A 25008-nucleotide genomic window follows, 5' to 3' on the forward strand; every position below is an offset into this window, starting at 1 on the left:
ATGAAGCGGCTTAAAGGGTTCCACATTCAGTCCGCCTGCAGGCTCTGGTCGGCAGGCTGCCTGATAGTCATTGACCGTCTAGATACAAAATCTATACAATCGTCAGGGGAACTGCGTCTGTGAGTCTGTGGTCTTTTCCGATTGACTGTCAGACGACGCGACGGCCTACCGGTGACCTGTTAATGTGTGGGGCCCTTTAGAGTGAAGAGACAATGGACTGAAAGACTGCATTTTTTTCTTGATCTATGGACGCCTCACACCACGTCAGTCTGGCCCGTGCTAAGTACCTGAAGGACTTGTATTACAGGTACGTCCAGACACCGGAAACAGGGCTCCCGCTACCATATGAGCAATGTGTGCAATGCACACGGGCGCCATCCTCTAGGGGCGCCAAATTCCCATCTTTAGGGGCGCCAAAAACCAAGACCCAAAAAATTTGCCGGAAGGGGCGCCAAAATCTTTTTTTTTATACACAGGCGCCAGTAGCCCTTACGGGGGCCCTGACCGTAAATAATAAATAATATTTAGTACTTTTATACTATACATGTATTTAAGATTTTTATTATAGGTATTATAGTTTATACATATTTAATACACACCCATGACCCGGGAACTTTCAAAACTTTTTGTTCCGTCGCGTTGGCGGGATTCGAACCGGCGACCTCCGGCTTAAGCGCTGACACACAGAGGTCGTGAACGCCTTTGGCGTTTCTAATATTATTACTAGACTAGATGTCGCACACAACTCCATTGCCACTTGCCAGTCATCCCCAGAATTCGTTAATCTCGTGGGACGGTATTCTATGTCCTTTGCCGGGCTCAAAGTTTCGGATTATACCTATAGTTATATTTATAGTTCAGCGGTTTGGTAACAGACAGATACTTACAATTTCGCATTTATAATATTAGTATGGACTATGGACGTCGATGAATTCGTCTATTAGTGTTAACCGGTCTGTGTCGAGATTATACATATTATTGTGCAATAGTGAAGTCGATTCCGCCGTCTCCGATCAAACGGTACTGCCGGCTTTTAGGGTTCCGTATCCTTTTTTAAGGGCAAATTTTGAGAGAAGGTAGAGACGAGATGCTGGGATGGATTTAATAAAACATGCTTACAGCCTACAGGTAGGTATCGATTGTCGAACATAATATTAACATCATTAAAGTGAGCGAGCGAGTGCTCGGCAGACTTACAGTAAAGTATCAAACTCCATAATATAAATATACTGTTTCATCTGCCGTTGATGCAATAAACATTCACTGTTCCCTACGACGGTTTCTGCGAATGCGTCGTGAATATTTTTATAGCAGAAAGTCCTTAATTAAGATAACAACAGTCATGATTTGTGCCGTGGGTGCCTAGACCTACAATAATATTATTGAACAATATTGTATTAAACAATTTACTTGACAATAATAAAATTGAAAGGCTAGACGGACTTAACCCTAGAGTCTAGACTCTAGACGGTCAATAATTTTGTTCAATACGTGGTATTGCGCAATACTTATAATTAATCGTCTAGGTTGGCCCGCTTACATAGAGCGGGCATTTACAGAATATACCAAATATAAGTATTGTATTCCGTGCAGATACCGAACCCTCGTTATACCCTATATTTGTATGGTTGCCTAATCTATGTAACTGAATATTATGTCATTTGTGTGTGTCCTGCTATAATATAGGTAAGTACTGAAGTAATTTAATCCATTACCTTCTCGGGTAGGAAACCATAAAAGTATTTTTCGATGTAGTTTTCGATGTAGTTTTCGATGCTAATACATGTTCGTAGTTCGTAGGGAGAGCTTTTCCAATTATGTACTTAAGTGGAAAACTAGTTCCAATTATAATCGCTCTGATAAATATGAGAACATGAAAAAAATAAGTTTATTTAGACGAGTTTTAGGAGAGTATTAAAGTACATAGTACATACCTACCTACAAAATGCCGTTCGCAACTCCGTTGTGGAGCAATTCGTTTGTCGTGCGAGAACCGTACAATTTTCCGGATAAAAATAATTATCCTATGTCCTTTCTCGGGACTCAAATTATCTCCATACCAAATGTTAGCAAAATCGGTTTAGCGGTTTGGACGTGAAGAGGTAACAGGCCGACTCGCATTTATAATATTAACTCTAACTCTATGGATAATAATATTTTAGGTACGGAACCCACAGATTAATTATTATTGTTACTTTGTGATGTAGTTTGTGTTTATTAATATATTTGCATAGAATGCGACGACTAACGATAACAACTTGTTTTTAGGGTTCCGTACGGCGTACCCAGGGGATAAAACCGAAACCATGTTACTAAAGCTTTGCTATTCGTCGATCCGTCTGTCTGTTTCTCTACCAAGCTGTATTTTATAAAAGTGACCGCTGTCACCTTCGTTTTACGCCTGAAGAAAAATTTTTGTTGTAAAGTTAAATATAAGAGAGAACAACATAATAATTACTTAATTATTATTATTAACGTGTTTTATTTGCAGTTAGGTTCAAATACCAAAAGCTTTCGCTGGTGCGACAAGCATTTAAATAATATAATTTACTGAGTAATAAATATTATTATATTATAATATTATAAGTATCAGTTCCGTTACCATCGTTTAACATAAAAAAAGAAAATATTGTAATATTTTAGTTTAGTCTTCTCTACTCTACTTATATTATATTTTCGCTCTTTTTACTCGCTATCTAGTAAGAAGGTAATATAATGGTTATAACTTTTAACATAATAAATAATAATAACATAATATTATACGAAACTATTCAAACACTCGTTCGAGTCACACTTGTCGAATATTTAATGCTGTATCTCACGTTGGTTTTATTGTCTTTCATGTTACAGTTAAGGGAAAAAACGGACATTATTAAAAATACCCAAGTAAAGGAAATAATCTTGAAGATACAAGCCATAAAATTATATTCGTTTTTGAAAAGTTTTGTTTTATTGTATCCTTATTTAAAAACATAATCTATAGATATACCAATATTCTAAATGCAGTAATGTGTCTGTCTGATTACTTTTCACGCTCAAACTTGACGACTTTGATGGGTGGGGATTTTAATTGTTACTTTATGATAATATACGTTTATGATATTATGTACTTTGAGACGTCATACTGTTTATGCGGGCTATTTAGCCGAAATCGAAAGTCGGAACTGTACATTTATATAGTTCCGACTTTCGATATTTAAACTTTCTGCGCAATCTTAGTTGTGGATGTTTGTGGGTTCTTGCCGTTGATCTTACAATATAATCTTATAATAAATTAATACACAGTAGGATATCATAATAATTATTGTAATAAAATTAATATATTTAATATTAATTATTTATACTTATAATAATATTATAACCCTTCAATATCATAATAAGTCTACTGTAATACAAATATGAGGTTTATTCATAGCTATTTTGTGATATAAATGTTCAAAAGGACCTAACTTACTGGGCATTCAGAAATTTGCTTTTGCATGTCACCGTCATTGATGTATTTTGCGCTATAGGCCTCTTGGATATCGTTGCTAAGCTACGGCAACGCCGCGGGTCGGTTGACGGCGGAAACTCGTGACCGCTTATCTCATATGATTCTCATACAAGTCACTGCACTTTTTTGGTAATTGTTTATATTTTTAGCACAATAAAAAGTAATGAGCCAAATTACTATTAAGTTTAGATTTCGGAATATTTCCACAGACTTTTTCCGCGGAAAATCTGTATCGAAAGCTATAATTACTTAAATATACACGATCATGAAATATTCTTTCAAATTCATTGAATATGATTTTTTACTGTGTATTTATTTATTTGTAAGATCATCTTATTAGTTACCTATTACTTATTAGTTATTACTAATAACAGGTTGTTTACCTAATTAAAAATTATAGGGCGCAAACTATTCCAAAGCAATCATGTTCATGAGGTCTTCGAAATCCATGATGATGGAGAACGAATCATCCGTTTAAAAGTAATACCACAAACGAGTAGGTAATCGACTGTACGACGTGAAAGTGGAGCTATGTATTAATTGGAAAATTTATTAATAGTTGAATCATGTAAACAAATATATTTTCAGCAACTATTCAACCGTACATGCAAAATAAAAATGGAAGATGAAGATATTGTATTTCATTATCAAAGAAAATTTTAATATGTAATAATATATTATGTAACATATTTACTAGATGACCCCCTCAACTCCGTTGTGCCATAACTCTTTATTCGCGCGGGTTCGGGAACCGTACATTTTCCGGAGACAAAAAGTATCCTATGTCCAGTGGCGTAATTCTATAGGGCTGGCAAAATGCTACGGGCCTCCGGCCCAAAAAGGCAACATTTTTTAAGTACATATTGTTTTATTATTAACGTGACGATTTTTACTGATAGAGCCCCATCAATTTGCCACGGCCCCGGATCTTATAGTTACGCCATGCCTATGTCCTTTTTCGGGACTCTTAAGGATATATGGAGTTATCCATGCCAAATTTCAGCAAAATCTGTTCAGCAGTTTAGGCGTTAAGAGGTAACAGACAGACACACTTTCGCACTTATAATATTATTAGTAAATTAGTAATATCAGTAATTAGTATATTAGTATGATAATAGTATAAATGCAAAAGTGAATATTGAAGGAATAAGTATTGTTCTGAAATATTGAACCGACAATAATTTTATTTGTTATTTTTTATTATATCGTTTATTAAATTACAATATATTATTATACATAACGAAACAATGATATTAAAAATAACTTGCACGTGATATTTTAGAAATATTCATGCGAGATTTAGATTTAAACATGATTAATAATCGGCATGTTGATTTCGATACGTTTCCCAAATTCCGTCTCAGAAACGAATAAAACGTTAATTCACGATTCGAAGATTGGGAATTTTTGCACCCTACAACACAACAGTACCTCGTACCGCCCATATTTTCCTATTTCAGAGCATTTTTTAACGTTTTCAACGTGTTTTCATTAAAACTAGTAAACCGTATTTCACAGCTGATCGCACTCTGACGGACACGTGTTGCCTGAATCTGCCACTCGCCACGCCACTAGAGATATCCAAGAGCCCTATTGTACGTAATATACGTATAATTAAGTATAATTTAACCGTTTATGCTCATTTAAAGATTTGTTGAAAATTTCAATTCTAAAGTCTAGCTTTATATTTTAATTACAATGTCTAGTGGTGATAACTTGTACAACTTTTCGTTGCATGGCATTGACGTTTTTCTGGAATCTATTTTAGTTTGGTGAAATTGAGAACATTTCCAATACCAATTGGTATAAGTTGTAGTAAATCAAATCTATTAGAAATTAATTAGACATTTTAGATTATTTTTAAATTTCAACCGACTTCCTGTAAATTATATTTTTTGTGCTTTTGGCTGAAAGAAACAAAATAATGCGCAGAAATCGCTACATAATTTAAGTACAGTCGATACCTTTTGTCATAAATATAATTTAATGGTTATAGTATTGTTCAAATATTATGTTCATTACTAAATGAGGTCGATAGTAAGGATAGTGGCGTCATATCCTTAGTAGCTCGATGAAGCCTGCGGCGGCGTTAGTCGCGCGATAGACGACGGACCGACTTGTTCTATCTGGGAATATTTCTCTTCTTTACTACAAGTACACATTCTTCTTTACTTCCACAAATATGACAGACACAGTGACAGACAGGAAGACAAAAAAGTTAAATGTGGCGATCGTCGGAGGAGGGCTGGTAAATATTTATTTTGTTATTTGTTGTTTTTCATGACAAGAAATTATTTTATATACTGACAATTTACAGATCGAGGTTGCCTTTTTTGGATAAAGGTCCCAGTTTCTACTAACTTTTAAGGTTATTATTAATTATAACTAAGTATGTATTTTAGTGTGAATGAATATATTATAAATATTATTTTTAAATTTAAGTACCTACATATTGTAAAAAACTGAAAAAAAAACTGGATTAATTTTTAAGGGCCTTGACAGGAATCGAGGTAGAAAATCCTTTTAGTGCGGCAAAATGTACGGCCCGCAAATCAATATTTCTACAACGCTCTATAAAGTCAGAGTCACAATAAAATAATTGTCAAAATATTGAATACTAGATGTTCCGTGCGGCTTCGCCCGCGTAAATAAGGAATTTCACGGAAACCGTACATTTTTCAATAGTCTATGTCCCTTCACGTGGTACTTTCTATATCTTTGCCAAATAACATAAAAATTGCTCCAGTAGTTCGATAGATAAGCACTTTCAAATATTTTTTCCTGTTTTTTTCCACATTTTCCTCTTTCAATTAAAATTCAAAAATGTTTACATCGTAAACATTACAATTAATCAGTGATTTGTTTTTTAAACAGGTGGGGTCTTTAGAAGCTCTATATTTGGCTAAGAAGGGGCACCGAGTCTCTCTGTACGAGTATCGTGAAGGTCAGTATCTGAATCTACTACATTATATAATATATTGTATAAAACACATAATATTATAGTTAACACATATTATATAACTAAATACGACGATATAACGACCTCTGTGGCTCAGTGGTGAGCGCGTTGGTAGCTCAAGCCGGAGGTCGCGGGTTCGAATCCCGCCGACGGTACAAAAACTTTTTAATGTTCCCGGGTCTAGATGTGTATTAAATATGTGTATGATATAATAAAAATCTTAAATATATGTTATAGTATAAAAGTATTAAATATATTTCCGTTGTTTGGTACCTACCTGTAACACAAGTCCTTTAGGTACTTAGCACGGAGCCAGACTGACGTGGTGTGACGTCCATAGATATTAATTTTTTTTTAAAATTAAATACGATTGTCATTTATATACCTATCTACTATTTATATATACAAAAAGTGGCACCCACTCAGCGACTCTACATGGACTATGTAGAGTCTTGTCGCTTGGGCGGATTGTGTTAAGGGTAAGCCGCGTTGGGTTTGGTCGTTAGATATAATATTAATGAATCACTTTATTTATCTAATAATTATAATATATTCATTTATTAATGTCACTACAGACGTCACCAATGTATGCAAAGTGATCTATCTCAGCTATCTCTAAATTTTATACGTGGGGGAGCCATGCTTCGGCACGAATGGGCCGGCTCGAACGGAGAAATACCACGTTCTCACAGAAAACCGGCGTGAAACAACGCTTGCGCTGTGTTTCGCCGAGTGAGTGAGTTTACCGGAGGCCCAATCCCCTACCCTATTCCCTTCCCTACCCTCCCCTATTCCCTTCCCTTCCCTACCCTCCATATTCCCTCTTAAAAGGCCGGCAACGCACTTGCAGCTCTTCTGATGCTGCGAGTGTCCATGGGCGACGGAAGTTGCTTTCCATCAGGTGACCCGTTTGCTCGTTTACCCCCTTATTACATAAAAAAAATAAAAAAAAAATTAATTTATATATCTAGCTTATTTATACACCTATCTAGATATTTGCATGTATTATCATTGTATTATAATATTATGTTACGCTCAAAAACCGATGACAGTGGATACCTTCGGTCAAATTCATTCAATTCAGGTCAATTCTTTCATACTCATGCAGAAGCTTCGATAACTAATATAGCTTTATTTTCACTCTTTAAATCCTTTTTTTATATGTTGTTTGAAGTATCAAAGCACAGGTTTTTGCTTTGCAAGATTATTATTTATATAATTACGCCTGTCTATTTCAGAATAGCAATTTATTATTACGTGTTGGTCCTATGGCATACTCAAAGATTGCAAGAAGTTCATAATTATATTATAATTACGCCTGTCTATTTTAGAATAACAATTTATTATTACGCGTATGTCCTATGTTACGTTCAAAGTTTAAATAAATGTAATTATTGTAATGCTAATGATAAGATGTTTAGTTTTCTGCCTCTAAATATATTGTCTTGTGTTATGTATTCAATGAATACCCTAAATTTTTACTTTTTAATATTTCTCATAATAAGAACTGGACTATATTATTTCAATATGAATGTAATAATAACTATGCTTGATTTGAAACTGAGTATAGTATATTTTATTTTAACAAGGGCACATGACATAGTAGGTTGTATAACAATTAATTTTCCTTATTTATTTTGTTATACTTTATTACTAGTTTATTATTGTTTTTTGCATCATGACCTCTAAACTAAGCATATTTTACCAGAATGCGAGAGGCTTACGTTCCAAAACAGATATTTTTAAGAGAAATGTTTGCCTCAACTCGTACGATATTATATCTATTACGGAGACCTGGCTGTTAGAGGGTATAATGGACGAGGAATTGTTTGATAATAGGTATGTTGTTTGGCGGAGGGATAGAGATTACTCTCTAACCAAACAATCATTAGGGGGCGGTGTCCTATTAGCGGTTCGCCGGGAGTTTGAAGCTACGGGCCGTCCTGAATGGCATACCACAGCTGAGGACCTCTGGGTGTCCATAACTACTAGAGATAAATCTCTTGATACCATTCATTTGGGCGTTCTCTATCTATGCAATCAAAATGAAGGAAATAGTTGTAATGTTCAGCTTGAATCTTTTTCCAATAACCTTTTTAATATAATTAATAATTGTCCAAATGATACCTTTGTGATTTCAGGAGATTTCAACCTCCCGTTTATAGACTGGGATGATCAAGGGGGGCACCATATTATTCCAGGTAGATCACTCACTAGGAGCCACATTGATTTCCTTGATACCCTGGCCCAATGCGATCTCGCACAACGCAGCCAGGTTCGCAATCACAACAACCGACTCTTGGATTTAGTTTTCACTAATTGTGAACTGACTGTTACTGCTTGCGAGGACCCATTGGTCCCAGATGACTTGCCGCACCACCGGTCTTTATGTATTGAGCTTACACAGGGTTTGGAAAGTAATCTGGAATCAAAAACCCGTGTAAAATATTTTTACAATCGTGGTAAGTTTGACCTAATTTGCTCTTCCTTAAATAAAGTGGACTGGTATGAATGCCTCAGTGTTAAGAGTTTGGATGATGCTGTAAAGTATTTTTATGATGTTATTTATGACCTCCGGAACACATATATACCACATAAAATTATCTCTCCGAACAGTTATCCACCGTGGTATGATTCGGCTCTTAAGAAAGTCTTAAGAGAGAAACGCAAATACCACCGTAAATTTAAACTATATGGGAATCACAGTGACTACATTACATTCTCTCTACTTAGGAGCAGAGCAAAATCATTGGAACGCGCGTGCTATGATTCTTATATACGTAACATGGAGAACTCTTTAGTCAGTAATCCCAAACTCTTCTGGAATTTTATTAAGGGCAACCGCAAAACCCCGTCCATGTTTCCTTCTACGATGCGCTACGAAGGGCAAGTAGCAAATGACGGCGAAAAAATTTGCAACTTGTTTGCAACTTACTTTCACGCAAACTTTCTGGATTCTCATACCACGCCTAGTGGCTCACATACCGAAGAGCACACTTTGCATCACAGCTCCGTAGGGGACGTAAGGATAGATCATGACGAATTATTAAGGCTGCTAAAGTCGGTTGACTTACATAAAGGTGCTGGGCCAGATGATATTCCACCTCTACTAATTGTTGAGTGCGCCTCTAGTTTGGTTATCCCCCTCGCCATACTTTTTTCGAGATCATTAAAGGAAGGATATGTGCCGAGTTTTTGGAAGACAGCGTTTATAACACCTGTTCATAAGGGAGGAGACAAGGGAAATATCCAGAACTACAGGCCGATTTCAAAACTTTGTATTTTCGCTAAACTCTTTGAAAGTATTGTGCATAAACAAGTTTTTTCTGCTCTTAAAGGCTGGTTTATACAAGAGCAGCATGGGTTTCTAAAAGGGCGCTCAACAACCTCTAATCTTCTTCTAACTTACGACCATGTCAGCTCGGGCATGGACTCAGGGGTTCAGGTGGATTTGATATTCACCGACTTTAGCAAAGCCTTCGATCGTATTGATCATTGTATCCTGCTCAAAAAGTTGGCTTATGCGGGTATACACGGAAACCTTCTTCGATGGTTCTCATCGTATATTTGTAATAGGTCCCAAGCCGTTGCTATTAATGGGTTCATTTCTAGGTGGATATTCGTACCTTCTGGTGTTCCTCAAGGCTCCCTGTTAGGACCTTTACTTTTTGCTATATTCGTCAATGATATTTCCTCCTGTTTTCGTCATTCTTATTTCTTTTTGTACGCCGATGACACAAAAATATTGAAAAATATAGCTTCGCTTAATGATTGTCACCTTTTACAAGAGGACTTAAATAGATTTAGTGACTACTGTGTACTTAATAAGTTGGATCTTAATGTATCTAAATGCTTTGTCGTCAACTTTAGTCGTAAACTAAATTTAATTAAATATAATTATGAACTTAAGAACAAGGTCCTCGATATCAAGAAATCTATAAGGGATCTTGGAGTTATTGTAGACTCAAAATTGATCTTTGATGAGCACATCGACTATATTATTAAAAAAGCCTCAAAAGCCCTGGGATTTGTCATAAGATCGTGTAAAAATTTTCAATCTGTCAAAGTAGTAAAAATACTATATTGTGCGTATGTTCGTAGTATTTTAGAGTATTGTTCGGAGTTGTGGAACCCTGCTTACAACATATATATCGATAGAATTGAGTCCATACAAAAACGGTTTCTCAGATTTATTCAATTTAAGTGCAACCATTTTCTAAATGATTATGATGCCAGGTGCAAAAAGTTTCATTTTCTCCCCTTGTACCACCGGAGACATATAGCTGACCTGACTTATTCATGTAAAGTTCTAAATAATAAAATAGATTCCCCAGATTTACTTAATAGATTTAATATTAATATTCCCCGTAGAAACGCTCGTCATTTTATGCCCCTTTATGTTACACCTTACAACACATACTACCGTAAAAATTCTTTTATACTTAGGTCTAGTTCACATTTTAACAGATTTTTAATTGCCCATCCACTTGAAGACATGTTCTCCCTAAAACCAAATAAAATTAGAAAGCTTATGACTGACACGTTCTTTAAGTAAAATAAATAAAATTTGTGTATTGAATTACTTTTATTGATTTTTTTTTTTTATCGTAAAAGTAAAATACTAAAGGATCGTACCATCTGCTGTGTGTTTAATTATGTTTAATTATGTATAATTTATTTTTATATTGAGTACTATTTGCTTCATTAGCTAACAATTTTTAATCTCTCAACCATTTCGTGTTATATAAAATTTAACAAATTTGGTAGTTTGCTTAAATAGTAATTTACATTTTAATTAATTTTAGATTACCTCAATTCATGTAAGTACTTATTAAGTAAGTAAGTGATTTGTATCTCGTCAGGACTTTATGTTTGAAATGTTAATTTTAGCTTAAATTTATTTCTTACCAGCGAAAACTTGTTATTGGCATATCGTTATATAATTTGTATCATTACCATTATAATTATGTGCTGTAAGTTTTCCCAATAAAATAAAATAAAAAATAAAATAAATAAATAAATACCTGTTAATTTGTGCTCAATGAGTCAGCAAAAATAATAATAGATAATCCTGATTGTGACAGTAACACAGAGAGGGTACGTCGCAGCTATGTAGTCGAATTGGCCAGTCAACATAATGCCTAGATCACATATTACTATTTAGTAATCTGTGGTCTAGGCATTATGTTGACTCAAAAAGAGTCTAGGTTACGTAGTAAGTACTTATTTGACAGCCTCCGTGGCCCAGTGGTCTAGAGCTCAGCTCTTGACTCGGAGGTCGTGGGTTCGATTCCCGCGTTGGAAACATGTTATTTTCCAAGTTTGGTTACGACAATGCAGGCTGATCAGCTGTTTGTCTGACAAGTAAGATGATCCATGCGTCGGATGGGCATGTACAGTTCGGTCCTGCGCCTGATCTCTCGCCGGTCGTGTCGGTCTTCCGTCCCACTGGGTTATGAGAGTAAAGGAATAGAGAGTGCTCTTGTGTACTGCACACACACCTGGGCACTATAAAATTACTCCTGCGTACCTGGTCTGGTTTCAATGAAACCGGCCACCGTCACCGAAACCAGTGTGGGGAGTATTAAGTACTTATTTACTTACTACGTAACCAAGACCCTTTTTGAGTTCACGTTTTTGTGCATCTTCCTTTTTTTGTAGGTCCTATGTATTAAATATTTCATAATAATAATGTATACCTATGTAAACAAACAATTTCCGAATACATTTTTGTGAATACATGATCTATTTCTTGTTGACGTATATCCTATGTAAAATATGGTTGGTTCAATTAAAATTTTTGTTCGTCTTTTACTAATTAATGGGGCTAGGAGTAAAGTTTAACTGCAGTCTAATAAAAAATAGTAATTTTGGACATTCAATCCAAATGCTACTTACATCACAAAAATAACTAACTTTTTCACCTATTTTCTAGACATCCGCAAGACCCCCCAAGTGCGTGGTCGCTCCATCAACCTGGCACTGTCGGTCCGGGGTCGACAGGCGCTGCGAGACGTAGGGGTGGAAGACCACATCATCAACCACCACGGCATCCCTATGAGAGGCAGGATGATCCACCGACCTGATGGCTCCACTTATGAAATACCGTATGACAGTAGGACTAATCAGGTAAGGTGCTACTTTTTGACCCCCTCTTTGCCATGTCACGTTTGATAGGCACTACGGTACTGACTTAGTATTATACAAGATGTTAGTGTAAATACCGTTATCCTTGAAACCATCAAATGAGCCCGTCAAAATGAACAACTTTTTCTATGAGAACAATGCTGGGAACACAAAAAAATTCGTCTTCATATCCATACAAATTGCCGATCCGGGCATCCGTATGGGTATGAAGACGGCATTTTTTTTGGAGTTCCCAGCATTGTTCTCATAGAAAAAGTTGTTCATTTTGACGGGCTCATTTGATGGTTTCAAGGATAACGGTGTTTACACTAACACACTGTATAATTTGAAATGTAATCGGCATTTTTTGCGACTGCTGCTGCTCAATTTAAAGATACTCAGTAACCGCGACCCGAACTCCATAAAAGAGTAGCTGGTAGAACTCCTCTCTAGGGGAGCTCTATACAATATACATTTTAGATATACCTACTCAGTACCTATATTTTTAAATTATAGTTTTTCTATTTTCTTAACGAAGGTGAATTAGAGCTTAAAGGAACCATACGATGACATTTAACAAATATGTGAATAAATAAAATGTTATTGGTTACTATCAAAACAAAACAACAAGGCATTTAAAATTCTAAGACATAAAAATAGGTTTTTAGGTCGACAAACTTGCTTACAAAACTAAATTTAATTAGTAGAAAATAAATACAGAACGAGATTTAGAGGATAACAACAACAATCATTCACGTGTTGTGTGTATTAAAAGCTTTAATTAATTCACCTGTTACTATGTTTGTATGTTGCTCCCCTTTATATTAAGCGTGTTTATTATTATACATATTTTTACCCGACTATAGCGAAGCTTAAGAGGAGTCCACACCGCCCTTTTTTCCATACAAACGTTGTCCCCTGTTTCCTTCCTGCATAATGCTAGTAGAGTTATAATTTTTTTCCTGAATATCTACTGCCACTAATACAATGTCCCTATGTTTTCTTTTTTTTCATAATTTAATTATTAAATAAGATATGAAAGTTCAAAAACCCAAAAAAGTAGCCAGATTTTCCGCTGTGTTCAAACATCCAGAAAACAGATTTGGCTAGATTATACAAAAAAAAAACATAGGAACACGGCTCAAGCCTTTCTTTAATCTTTAATGAAAAAAGTACTTAAATCGGTTTAGTTTTGGAGAAGGAATCAGGGGACAACGAATCGTTGATTTTCTGCAATTGTCTCTATCGCGTTCTGCGGTATAGGCTTGAGGTAAGGGAGACAGCTATAGATATTACACGTACTTTTTTTTCATTTCTCTAGCCCCTGGTGTATCCTCTTAAAAGACGGTTAGTGATTTTGGTTAGCTTAATTTACATAAGTAATTGGAAACCTCAATGAGATAAACAAAGAGATAATATAGCAGTGAAGGGTGTAATAAGATAAAGAGCAGCCAATCGTGACGGATCATTTGCACTTGGCTTGGTTGTATTTGTGTAATCTACACTTATTAGGAGGAAATGCTTGTAAACTATGATAGCACAGTGTATCAAATAGATCTATTTATCTGCTACACGCACAGAGAAAAAGATTATTCTTTTTCTCTGTGCGTGTACTTTCAGAGTGTAGAGAAACAGCTCTACCATCTAATTCATATTGAGCTGCCATTAATATTGCACATGTCACCTTCTATTATTAGTAAATGCACATCTTTTTAGGGTTCCGTACCCAAAGGGTAAAAATGGGACCCTATTACTGAGACTTCGATATCTGTCCGTCTCTCTGTCTCCAAGCTGTATCGAACGGTAATAGCTAGAGAGATATAATTTTCACAGATTATATATTTCTGTTGCTGCTATAACAACACATACTTACTATAAAACAATACAAAATAAATATTTAAGGGGGCTCCCATACAACAAATGTGATTTTTTTGCAATTTTTTGCTCAATATCACTGAGGCCAAGGTTGAAATGTTTTGAGATTGAAATGACCTGAAATGTTCACAAAATACTCAATTTTATTTATATATAACTTTAATAATCAATAGTAAAATTTTAATAAAATTAATAATTAAGGGGGGCTTTCATACGAAAACACTCTATAATAGTACGGAACCCTTCGTGTCGAGTCCAACTCGCACTTGGTCGATTATTTCATGTCACATGTAAACGGCGTGTTGTGCCCATAATTATGTGAATTACGTGCACACTTTGTAATACAATATCGTCGCCATCGTCAAGAACAGCCTTTCCCAAAGTGGGCGATAATGCCCCCTTGTGGGCGCTGAAGGTCTGAAGGGTGTGAGACCCGGAAAAAAATGGGGGCGTTGTGCAGAGGCTTGGGGGGTGATTTATTTGATCAGGATGCATTTTAAATTGAAACAATGGGAGTGCTAAAATATAATTTGTTCTTAAAGTGGGCGGTAGACAAAATAAGTTTGGGAACATCTGATCTAAAATCACATCGCACGCGCACAAAGCGTGTCCTCTTGTTGAGCTGGTGTCCTGCTACTATAAATATTATACTGTGATGTATCCTTGTAGTAGTGAAATAAAATTGCATAATTACTACTAAGCTGTTTGTTCATCGTGCTTCTGTTACACGTAAAAGCGCCAGCAGCCTGACAAAATAACATATTATATAATATTATGAAATATCTTATATCCATACTTTATTTAATATTTAATAATACATATTATAATAAATGCAAAGGGTGTCTGTCTGTTACTTCTTCACGCCTAAACCACTGAAACGATTTTGACGAAATTTTATATGGGGATACTTTAAGTCCCGGAAAAGGACATAGGATATTTTTTACCCCGGAAAAATGTACGGTTCCCGCGAGATAAACGAATGTTGTCGCAACGGAGTTGACGGCATCATCTAGTGTAATATAGGTCTCTACTTAACGTCACGCAGGCCAATTTGATTGAAGGTCAGAAATATTTGTTTGCATCTATTATTTAACAAACAACATTGATAACCTTACAGAAGTAGCAATTCTTATCTCCTTGCCCTAGATATTTTATAGGCTTGATAAGGATAACTTCTAGGGCCTAGGGTTACCTAGGTTCAAAAGATTTATGCAATAGCTGTGTTACACTATGAACTTAAAGTAATAATTTATAATATATTTTTTTATGAAATAAGGGGGCAAACGAGTAAACGGGTCACCTGATGGAAAGCAACTTCCGCGAAGAACTGCAGGTGCGTTGCCGGCCTTTTAAGAGGGAATAGGGTAATATATAAAGGGGACGGTAGGGATGGGAAGGGAAGGGAATAGGCTAGGGGTTTGGGCCTCCGGTAAATTCACTCACTCGGCGAAACACAGCGCAGGCGCTGTTTCACGCCGGTTTTCTATGAGAGCGTAATTTTTCTCCGGCCGAGCCGGCCCATTCGTGCCAAAGCATGGCTCTCCCGCGTTACATATATAATAGGTTTCTATAGATCTCTCTCAAATCTCGACTTGCTTCGACTAGTAACAAAATTGAAAATTATTTTTTAGGGTTCCGTACCCAAAGGGAAAATACGGGATAGTTGCCATTATTGATATTGAGCAACAAAGGTAAAAAAATCATGGGGGGCTCCTATACATGGTGTCATGTATAGGAGACCCCCTTAAATATTATATAATTTTATTTTGTTTTTAGTACTTATTATATCTCTCAAATTGTTTTGTCTTTACATAGGAGCGTGACTAATTTTATCTCTATTATTTCAGTGCATTTACTCCGTTGGGAGAAATTATTTGAATTCAATTTTACTCAAAGGTAAGAATAATGCTTTTATTAATGACGATAACGTTAACGTTAATCTATAGGTACAAATAATATAAAGCGGAAGAGTTTGTTTGTTTGTTTGAACGCGCTGATCTCAAGAACTACTGGTCCGATTTAAAAAATTCTTTCAGTGTTAGATAGCCCATTTATCGAGGAAGGCTGTCGGCTATATTTTATCACGCTAAGACTAATAGGAGTGAAGAAATAGAGAAAAATGTAGAGAAAATGGTTGAAATTATTTGAAAGGGCTTATCTCACGAACTATACTGGGGCATTTTTTCTGTTATTTGGCACAGATAAGAAGTAGACCACGTGAAGGATCATAGGACTAATTTGTCTGTAAAATATCTTATTTACGCAGGCCGTGTGGAACTTCTAGTTTAGATAATAGATTCCTACATTCAAATTTAAATGATAATATGTATTTCCTAAGAAAAACAATATCGAAGAATATATTTTTTATATTCAGACGTTAAACTGTTTTAATTTATTTTCAGAATCAGAGAAATATATCAACATGGAGAGGCATTTCAATCACAAGTTATCGGAAGCTGATCTGTCAAAAGGATCACTGACCTTCCTCAAGTAAGTATCTTTATATTGGATCGCACGTCAGTAATTAATTAATTATATATCAATTAATCAAAATCGATAAAGATATCACGATTATAGATAGATACAATAGTTGATTATGATGTAATGCACCATCGAGGAAATTGATTCCTAGGCAGTTGACGGACCAACGTCATTTGGTCGGATCATGTCAATTCAGTGTTCATTGTGAGCTGTCGGCTAGGTTTGACGTCTATCTGCCTAGGAATCAACTTTTCTGATAGTACGTATATATCTAATATCTTTAATCTTAATTCTTAAACTTCGCTCTAAGTCCGTAGTCACACACAAACCTTGCTTTTCCTCTACTTCCGAAAATGCTCGTGCATTTTTTTTTCTACAAGAACCGACGTATTTTGTTCGGCCTATGTCAAGCCTAGCCACAGATAGTGATTTACATTGGCTTGCCATAATCTGAGCAAACAACGAAGATAAGCCGACACCAATCTATTAATATCATAACTTACCTACAGGCTACACCATGCCATATGAGCCCCCACGGACTACATACTTTTAGTCGGCCGGTAGTTTGACCAAGTTGGGGTTTCAGTACATTATTATCGGCCGATACAAATCGTTTAGTGTGCGCACCTTCATACATTCTTCGTAGTTCGTACTGATCAAACTATCGGCCGACCGGCAAAAATTCTGCAGCCTGCGGGGGCTCTAAACCTTACTAACATACATATAATATAATTCCAGAACAGAAACATACGAGAAGGTGCAAGTGACAGCGGATTTAGTGGTGGGGGCGGACGGTGCGTTCTCGGCGGTGCGCAAGGCCCTGATGAAGAAACCCCTCTTCGACTTCAGCCAGCAGTACATAGAGCACGGATACCTTGAGCTGTTCATTCCGCCGGGGGATGATGATGGGGTGAGTGCAGAGGCGGCGTAAGGCTTGGGCGACGTGGGCGACCGCCCACGGTCTCGCGGTCCAAGAGGCCTCGCGCCCTTTGGGCAACGAGGTTTTTTTAGGATTCGTTTTGATGTCCTCTTGCGTGATCCATCATGGGGCCTCGCAAAATAATATATTTTAAGAGGCCTCGCTAGATATATCTTGCACACATCTTTAGGTCTTATCCCGCCACTGGTTGGAGATAGGGACTTTAACTAAGAGCACAGTAATCTGTGTTATAGTAATAATTTACTAACTCAAACTAACAACTCTAACGGCCGCACCCAGAGTATAACATTAATTTCTTCATTAATATAATTACTTAATTCAAAATTTTGACATAAGCATTATCTGTCAAACTCTTCATTAAATTGAAGGTTCATCATAATGAAATGTCTCTGAGTAACAGGAATAGCGTCATTGATGTTCTAACACCACGTAAGTCCCTTTTTGCCTATTTAGACCTGGATCCCAGAAGGATAAGACATAACTTACTTTCTGATGGATGAAATCATAGGTTCTTGGTAGTGCCTCGTGTACTTAGAATACCTGCGAATTTGTGTAGCTCTAACTGTGACACCTGGTCAGGTACCAGGTACCAAAGTGGACTAAAAATTAGTCTCACTTTACTTATTTTGTTATGTTTTATATTTAAATTTAATTTGTAGAATATTATTCTGAACTAGTATCATGTAGTGTAAGACACTTTTCAGTGACCATAACTTTAATCAAGCGTTTTAAAAATAATTTTGTTGCTAATTTTTTTTGCAGGCGTAATTTTTATTTTAAAATACCTTAGAAAACAATATAGCAAGAAATTATTTTCTACTAGCCGTTGCCCGCGACTTCGTCCGCGTCAGCATAGTATAATAACAAAGATTGATAATAATTTTACCCTTTTATGGTTCCTTATCCAAAGGGTAAAAACGGGACCCGGGAGATGTGTTGCAACTTGCGAGAAAGTTGTTTTTAAAAACCAATAAAATCGTTTCGTTTGGCCTGCTATAATCAATCTAAATTCTAATCACATGATTGAATAAAATGATCCACGTGTCGAATGGGCATGTCTAAGGAGTTTCTTCGCCTGAACCATTTCACCTGAGACTTGAAAGTCTTAGCTAACGCTGTTATTGTTCAGTATATTACGTAGATAGCCTAGACTCTAGTATTATATTGTTTTGTTTAAGGTATGTGTTTATTATTTCATATTAATTAACCTTATTGACAAATAATGGCAAAGGATTATCACTAATCAGTAATTTTGTCGATTCTTAATTAACGAAACGATGACACGTGCTTCTGGTTTTGGATTTTATAAATGGATGGCAAAATAAGTCATTGCTTATTTATGACCTTGTTAGTCTGTGAATGAAATTAGCTGTTATCCATACTAATATTGTAAATCCGAAAGTGCCTTTGTCTGTCTGATGCCTCTTCAGGCTAGAACCGCTGAACCGATTTTGTAATTTCAGATAAAGTTCACCCGGCGCAACTGGGCGGTCGCAGTCATTGACTCCCTGTCAAAAACTTGTCATTTTCTATACAAAGCCGCGATTGACAACATCTGACACATTATTGTCAATCGCGGATTATATAGAAAATTACAAGTGTTTGGCAGGGAGTCAAGGACCGCTACCGCCCAGTTACGCCGAGTGAACTTTAGATATAGTTTGAGTCCCGGGAAAGTAAATATATTAAGTACGTTTTATCCCGGAAAAATGTACGGTTCCCGTATAAACAAATTTCTGCGCAACGGAGTTGCGGGCGTCATCTGATTAAGTAACTATCTATTTAAAACATTACTTATAATGTTATCTAAGTATACTTTATGACATATTAATCGATTTAAAAATCGTATCGCTAGGTATGCGAAATTTTTTAATTTATTTTTTTTGGAATCTAGTATTTCGACATTTAAACGATCGACTGGTTTGAAGAACATCGTGTCCAGTCGTCCTATTTGATCTCATTAATTTTTTCAAATGAATTTGACCTCCTCGTTGACTTTTTCCTGACAAGAGGCCCTGCATTTTATTGATGGAATTAGCGTTAGGTAATTGGCCGTATTAATAAGTCATTAATTAATAATAATTGAATTTTACGTTATCAATTACTGTTGCATTTCTATTTACCCGGTATAATGCACATGATTTACACACTTGAAGGCCATGTCAGACCATGATAGATAACCAGGATTGCTAAGCTCTAATCTATAACATGGACAATCATAAACAAATACGACCCTCTACATATTTGTAAACTTGTGCTTAAGAAACTGGAGAGAGGGATGCTGGACAGATTGTATCTGTCCCGCAAGGGCAAACTCGAGACGCAAGATAGCACCTATATAACTATGTATTCTGTGGTATAATCTCGAAAACTAACTAGAGTCTTGTTTCAGTTTCAGATGCCCCCCAACTACCTCCACATCTGGCCGCGAGGAAACTTCATGATGATAGCCCTCCCCAACCAGGACTGCTCTTGGACCGTCACGCTGTTCATGCCCTTCAAGAACTTCGCCCTTATAGACACAGAAGAGAAGTTGCTTACCTTCTTCGAGAAACACTTCAAAGACTCCATCAGTTTGTTTGGAGAGAAGAGGCTCATTAAGGACTTCTTTAGCACGAAGCCGTCGCCTTTAGTTGCGATTAAGGTTTGTCTTTCTGCTATTTGGACTCTTTAGCAAAAGTTTTGAAGAGGTAGGTAACTGTGGCTCATCAATTTTTTCATCACTTGATAAACTTGATTCAATGATAACTTCCGCAGCTAACAAACACTCAAAGAATTCTTTCTTTTGTTGCTTACGAGAGAAAATAGATTGTATCTAATTAAAATTGATTTGCGATCCTCCAAAACTTTACTAATTCACACCAAAATCCCCAGTGTCGTCCCTACCACGTAAGCGACAAAGCCCTCATCATCGGCGACGCGGCGCATGCGGTAGTGCCCTTCTACGGGCAGGGCATGAACGCCGGCTTCGAGGACTGCACCATCCTGGACCAGCTGTTCACGAAGCACGATGATGACCTCGCCAGGATCCTGGCGGAGTTCTCCGAAACGCGGTGGAGGGACACCTTCGCGATATCTGATCTCGCCATGTATAATTATATTGAGGTAATTTTTACACTCCTGTCTGACCTATCGCTGTTTCTTTCACTCGCATATGAAATTAATGATGCAATTCCATTTTACTTGTTTGTTAGTGGTAACAAGATTTTCTTGCACGAGTAACATATACCTCTAGAATCTGGATAGACAGCCAGTTAACCAGACTAAAAATTATGCCACTGACGTAGTTTCTCATTAAGACTTTAGTGCTTTTTCGGGATAACAGTGAGTAATTCTAAAATTTAAATATAATTTCAAAAAATTTCGTGGTTATACCGTTATCGATTCTGGCGACTTAGTAAATGCAGTTTAGTAAAACCTATGCTTTGAAACAATACTTTACTTACTCGATTTTCAACCCTCCAACAACCAGATGCGGGATCTAGTAACCCGTCCGTCGTACCGGCTCCGGAAGAAGATTGACGACTTCCTGTTCTGGCTGATGCCGGAGCTGTGGGTGCCCCTGTACAACTCCGTCACCTTCTCCACGATGCCCTACAGCCAGTGCGTCAAGAACAGACAGTGGCAGGACAAGGTAAGATGGACGACTTCTTGTTCTCGCTGATGCCGGAGCTGAGGGTGCCCCTGTACAACTCCGTCACCTTCTCCACGGTGCCCTACAGCCAGTGCGTCAGGAACAGACAGTGGCAGGACAAGGTAAGACGGACGACTTCCTGTTCTCGCTGATGCCGGAGCTGTGGGTGCCCCTGTACAACTCCTTCACCTTCTCCACGGTGCCCTACAGCCAGTGCGTCAGGAACAGACAGTGGCAGGACAAGGTAAGATGGATGACTTCCTGACTTTGGAGCGGTGGTAGTCGCCACTCGCCGACCATCAGGTGATCTAGGCACCATGGTGGTGCCGTTTCAACGTTCAGAAAAAAAATAAAAAAATTAACTGCTCATTTCCTGATCCATTCAATAATTAAAACTATAAATAACCTTTCGTTCTGTTTTCAGGTACTAAGGATCGCGATGATGCTATTCATTTTCGTATTAGTTTGCGTTGTGATTGCGATGAAAATGTCTTGAGTGATGCTTTGTATTATATTTGTGACTGCCAATAATCTTATGTTATTTATTAGGTAGGTTACATTAACAATAATACATGTAATTAATAAGTTTATACTTTATTATAAGTTTATACTTAGATAATAATAAGTAAGTATTTACATAACGATCATTAAATAAATTTATCTTAGTATTTTATCTTTTACTAGTGTTTTAATTATTATTATAATCGCCATATATTATTGTTTTATAGTTTCCTATTATAATACATAATATCTTCAAAAGAACATAATCCCCCGTAATGTAACAATTATATTATAATAATTAATAACAATAGGTACTACGCCTGATCGCTACAGAAGAGCAATGCTATTTTTTTACATTGCCTATTTATTGGATACGGCGTTCCTGAAGTATATTATTAGCAGCAATAGAACAGGAGGTAATTTATTTATTTATTTATAGGTAACAATAATTAGTCAAATACTTACTCGATAGTCGATTATAATAAATGTGATAAATGGTAATATAGGAAATATATATATTATTTCATGAAATAAGGGGGCAAACGAGCAAACGGGTCACCTGACGGAAAGCAACTTCCGTCGCCCATGGACACTCGCAGCATCAGAAGAGCTGCAGGTGCGTTGCCGGCCTTTTATGAGGGAATAGCGTAATAGGGGAGGGTAAGGATGGGATGGGAATAGGGGAGGGTAGGGAAGGGAATAGGGTAGGGGATTGGGCCTCCGGTAAACTCACTCACTCGGCGAAACACAGCGCAAGCGCTGTTTCACGCCGGTTTTCTGTGAGAACGTGGTATTTCTCCGGTCGAACCGGCCCATTCGTGCCGAAGCATGACCCTCCCACGTCTCAAATATATTAAACAATAATACATAATATGAAATGTCATTGTCAATAATATCAATACAACATTATTTTATTAATCACATCGTATTCGGCAATATGTATTAATATTGTGCAACTTTGAATATTTGAATCTCGCAATAATAAGAATATTAAAGATAATTAAAAATTAAAATAAACTAACAAGTTTACAAAATAGTCGCGCGCACTTTTTTTTGGATAGTCGGTCAAAATAGACTAGTAGAATGGTAACTCTATTTTACCTTTTGGTAGGTATGCGTGCTGAATAATTTAAAACGTGTTTGATCATGATTTATTTATGCTGTAGTGTCCGTAATAAAGTTGAGTACCGATCAATGGCTAATTGGCTCCCAGTTGGTCGTTAAAGAAACTAATCATGGTTATATTTTTATTGCTCAATCGTTTTTGCTCGTGACATTAAATAGAAATGTTCATAGGAACTCTATATTAACCTATCCGTTTTTCTAAGGTGTGTGCACAAATTCATTCAATACCAGTTTTGGAGACACTTTGTTTTGTGTGCAACAAACCTACACGAATAACTTCAAGCTTAAGAATTTTCTTCTATTCGCTTTTATTTATTAAAAAAAAAAACTTTTCATTATTAAATCTATTTAATGTTCTCTTATGTTGCATAATTTATTTGCTTCTTATTGAGTTCTATAACAAAACACATAACTGATAGCACGACTCCAAAAAGCAGCACACCAAAGTGGATTCTGCAGTCGGATAAAGTCACCGCCACAAATTTTCGGACAGGATTCACTTTCAACAACTGACTCTTGAAGTAGATATCGTTCAGATGTTTCTCCGTGAGTCCAGACTCAAAAAACCGTTGGACATACTCACAGAAGACATCAAAGAGAGGAAACCCCTTGGACGCGTACATCGCGAGCATATAATGAGAGGAGTAGTCCCAAGTGTCGAGCTTCTGGTTTCCATCCTTGTCTATGTATTTATATTCCCCGAACTTGTAACTGTAGTCCAAGTAGATAGTGTATAGGTTGCTGGATTTGGCGACAGTATCCAACGCGGTTTCGATGTACCTGCAGTTTGGGGAATCATCCGTGACGAGAGTTTCATTGTAGGTGTACTTAAAGAACGTCAATATGGTCTCCGTGATACACGGCGTGAGAAAAGAGATGTACTGCTTGTCGATGACGGGTGTGATGTTCGTCTTCTTACCGGTAATGACACTGTATAACGCAGTGTTGTAGAATGCGCAGGTGAGAAGCGCAAATATGATCCAAATGATTATGAACCTTCTCAATTTGGTCACACGAATCAAATTATTATCCACGTTCCCATAGAAGTATCCGAGAACGCGGAGCAATGTTTTCATGTAATCATTATTCCCGGTGATCAAGTAGGAGAGAACTATAATAACTGTAGAGAAAACTATGTACGACAATATGATAAGGGCCCAGGTGGTCTGTCCGAAGGGCTTGTAGACAGACTTCCAGGTTCCCTCCTTATGAGCGGACGTGTACACTTTGATAGTGGGAAAGTTGTACCCGGTAATGAAGTCGAGGACCTCAGCTCTGTTCTTGATCAAGATGAAAGCACCAGCGACAATTTCAGCCGTTTTATTCTGTAAGTAAACCAGCGACCCGGTGTAGGATCCGTCCTCAAGGACGAACCCGTATCTAACGTGAGGCGGCACCATTATGTAGTCGATAGAAATATTTACTAGTCTACCGATGTTCGACAGAAGGTGCTGTTCCAAGCCCTCTATGGTATCGAGGAATTGAAAATTTTGGTTGCTCTCGGATATTATAAACGGTGGGTCCTCGGAGACCGCGACAGTCATGGTACAGTTGCGACAGGACAGTTTGTCGGGAAAAAAATTAACTTCACTGGTATTATCGCAGTTTCCGAATGAAGTGACATTAGCGATGCTGCTCCAGCAGGTACCGTTTGCGGTGGAATAATAAGTAGATACATCGATTTTATCATTTTTGTCCTGTAGTAGGACCACGTCGAATATGTTTGAATCTAGAAACGTACTGAATATTTCATTTTCTTTGACTTCATCTAAACTTTCTTTTACCTTAACAATGTACTTCGCCCTGGGGTTCCATTTTTTGTCTTTTCTTATTCTGGCCATAGTTTCATGGAATGTAGTTAAATTCGACGTATA

At 36.9% G+C, this 25008-nt stretch overlaps 2 protein-coding genes across 2 annotated transcripts; one reads left to right on the forward strand and one right to left on the reverse strand.

The window, feature by feature from the left end:
* The first annotated feature begins 5574 nt into the window (after nt 1-5574).
* Nucleotides 5575-22062, forward strand: LOC121731871 (kynurenine 3-monooxygenase). Its single transcript, XM_042121545.1, has 10 exons — nt 5575-5741; nt 6368-6437; nt 12388-12581; nt 16301-16349; nt 16856-16943; nt 17673-17844; nt 20267-20518; nt 20749-20979; nt 21347-21508; nt 21933-22062. Exons 1-10 carry the CDS (start codon nt 5676-5678, stop codon nt 22002-22004), a joined length of 1356 nt encoding a protein of 451 aa, XP_041977479.1. The 5' UTR covers nt 5575-5675; the 3' UTR covers nt 22005-22062.
* Nucleotides 22063-23493: 1431 nt separating this feature from the next.
* On the reverse strand, nt 23494-24691 carry LOC121731890 (glutamate receptor ionotropic, delta-2-like). Its single transcript, XM_042121564.1, has one exon. It carries the CDS (start codon nt 24676-24678, stop codon nt 23494-23496), a length of 1185 nt encoding a protein of 394 aa, XP_041977498.1. The 5' UTR covers nt 24679-24691.
* Nucleotides 24692-25008: the final 317 nt, after the last annotated feature.

Source organism: Aricia agestis, chromosome 11 (assembly GCF_905147365.1).
Source record: "Aricia agestis chromosome 11, ilAriAges1.1, whole genome shotgun sequence".
In the NCBI taxonomy this organism is placed as follows: domain Eukaryota; kingdom Metazoa; phylum Arthropoda; class Insecta; order Lepidoptera; family Lycaenidae; genus Aricia; species Aricia agestis.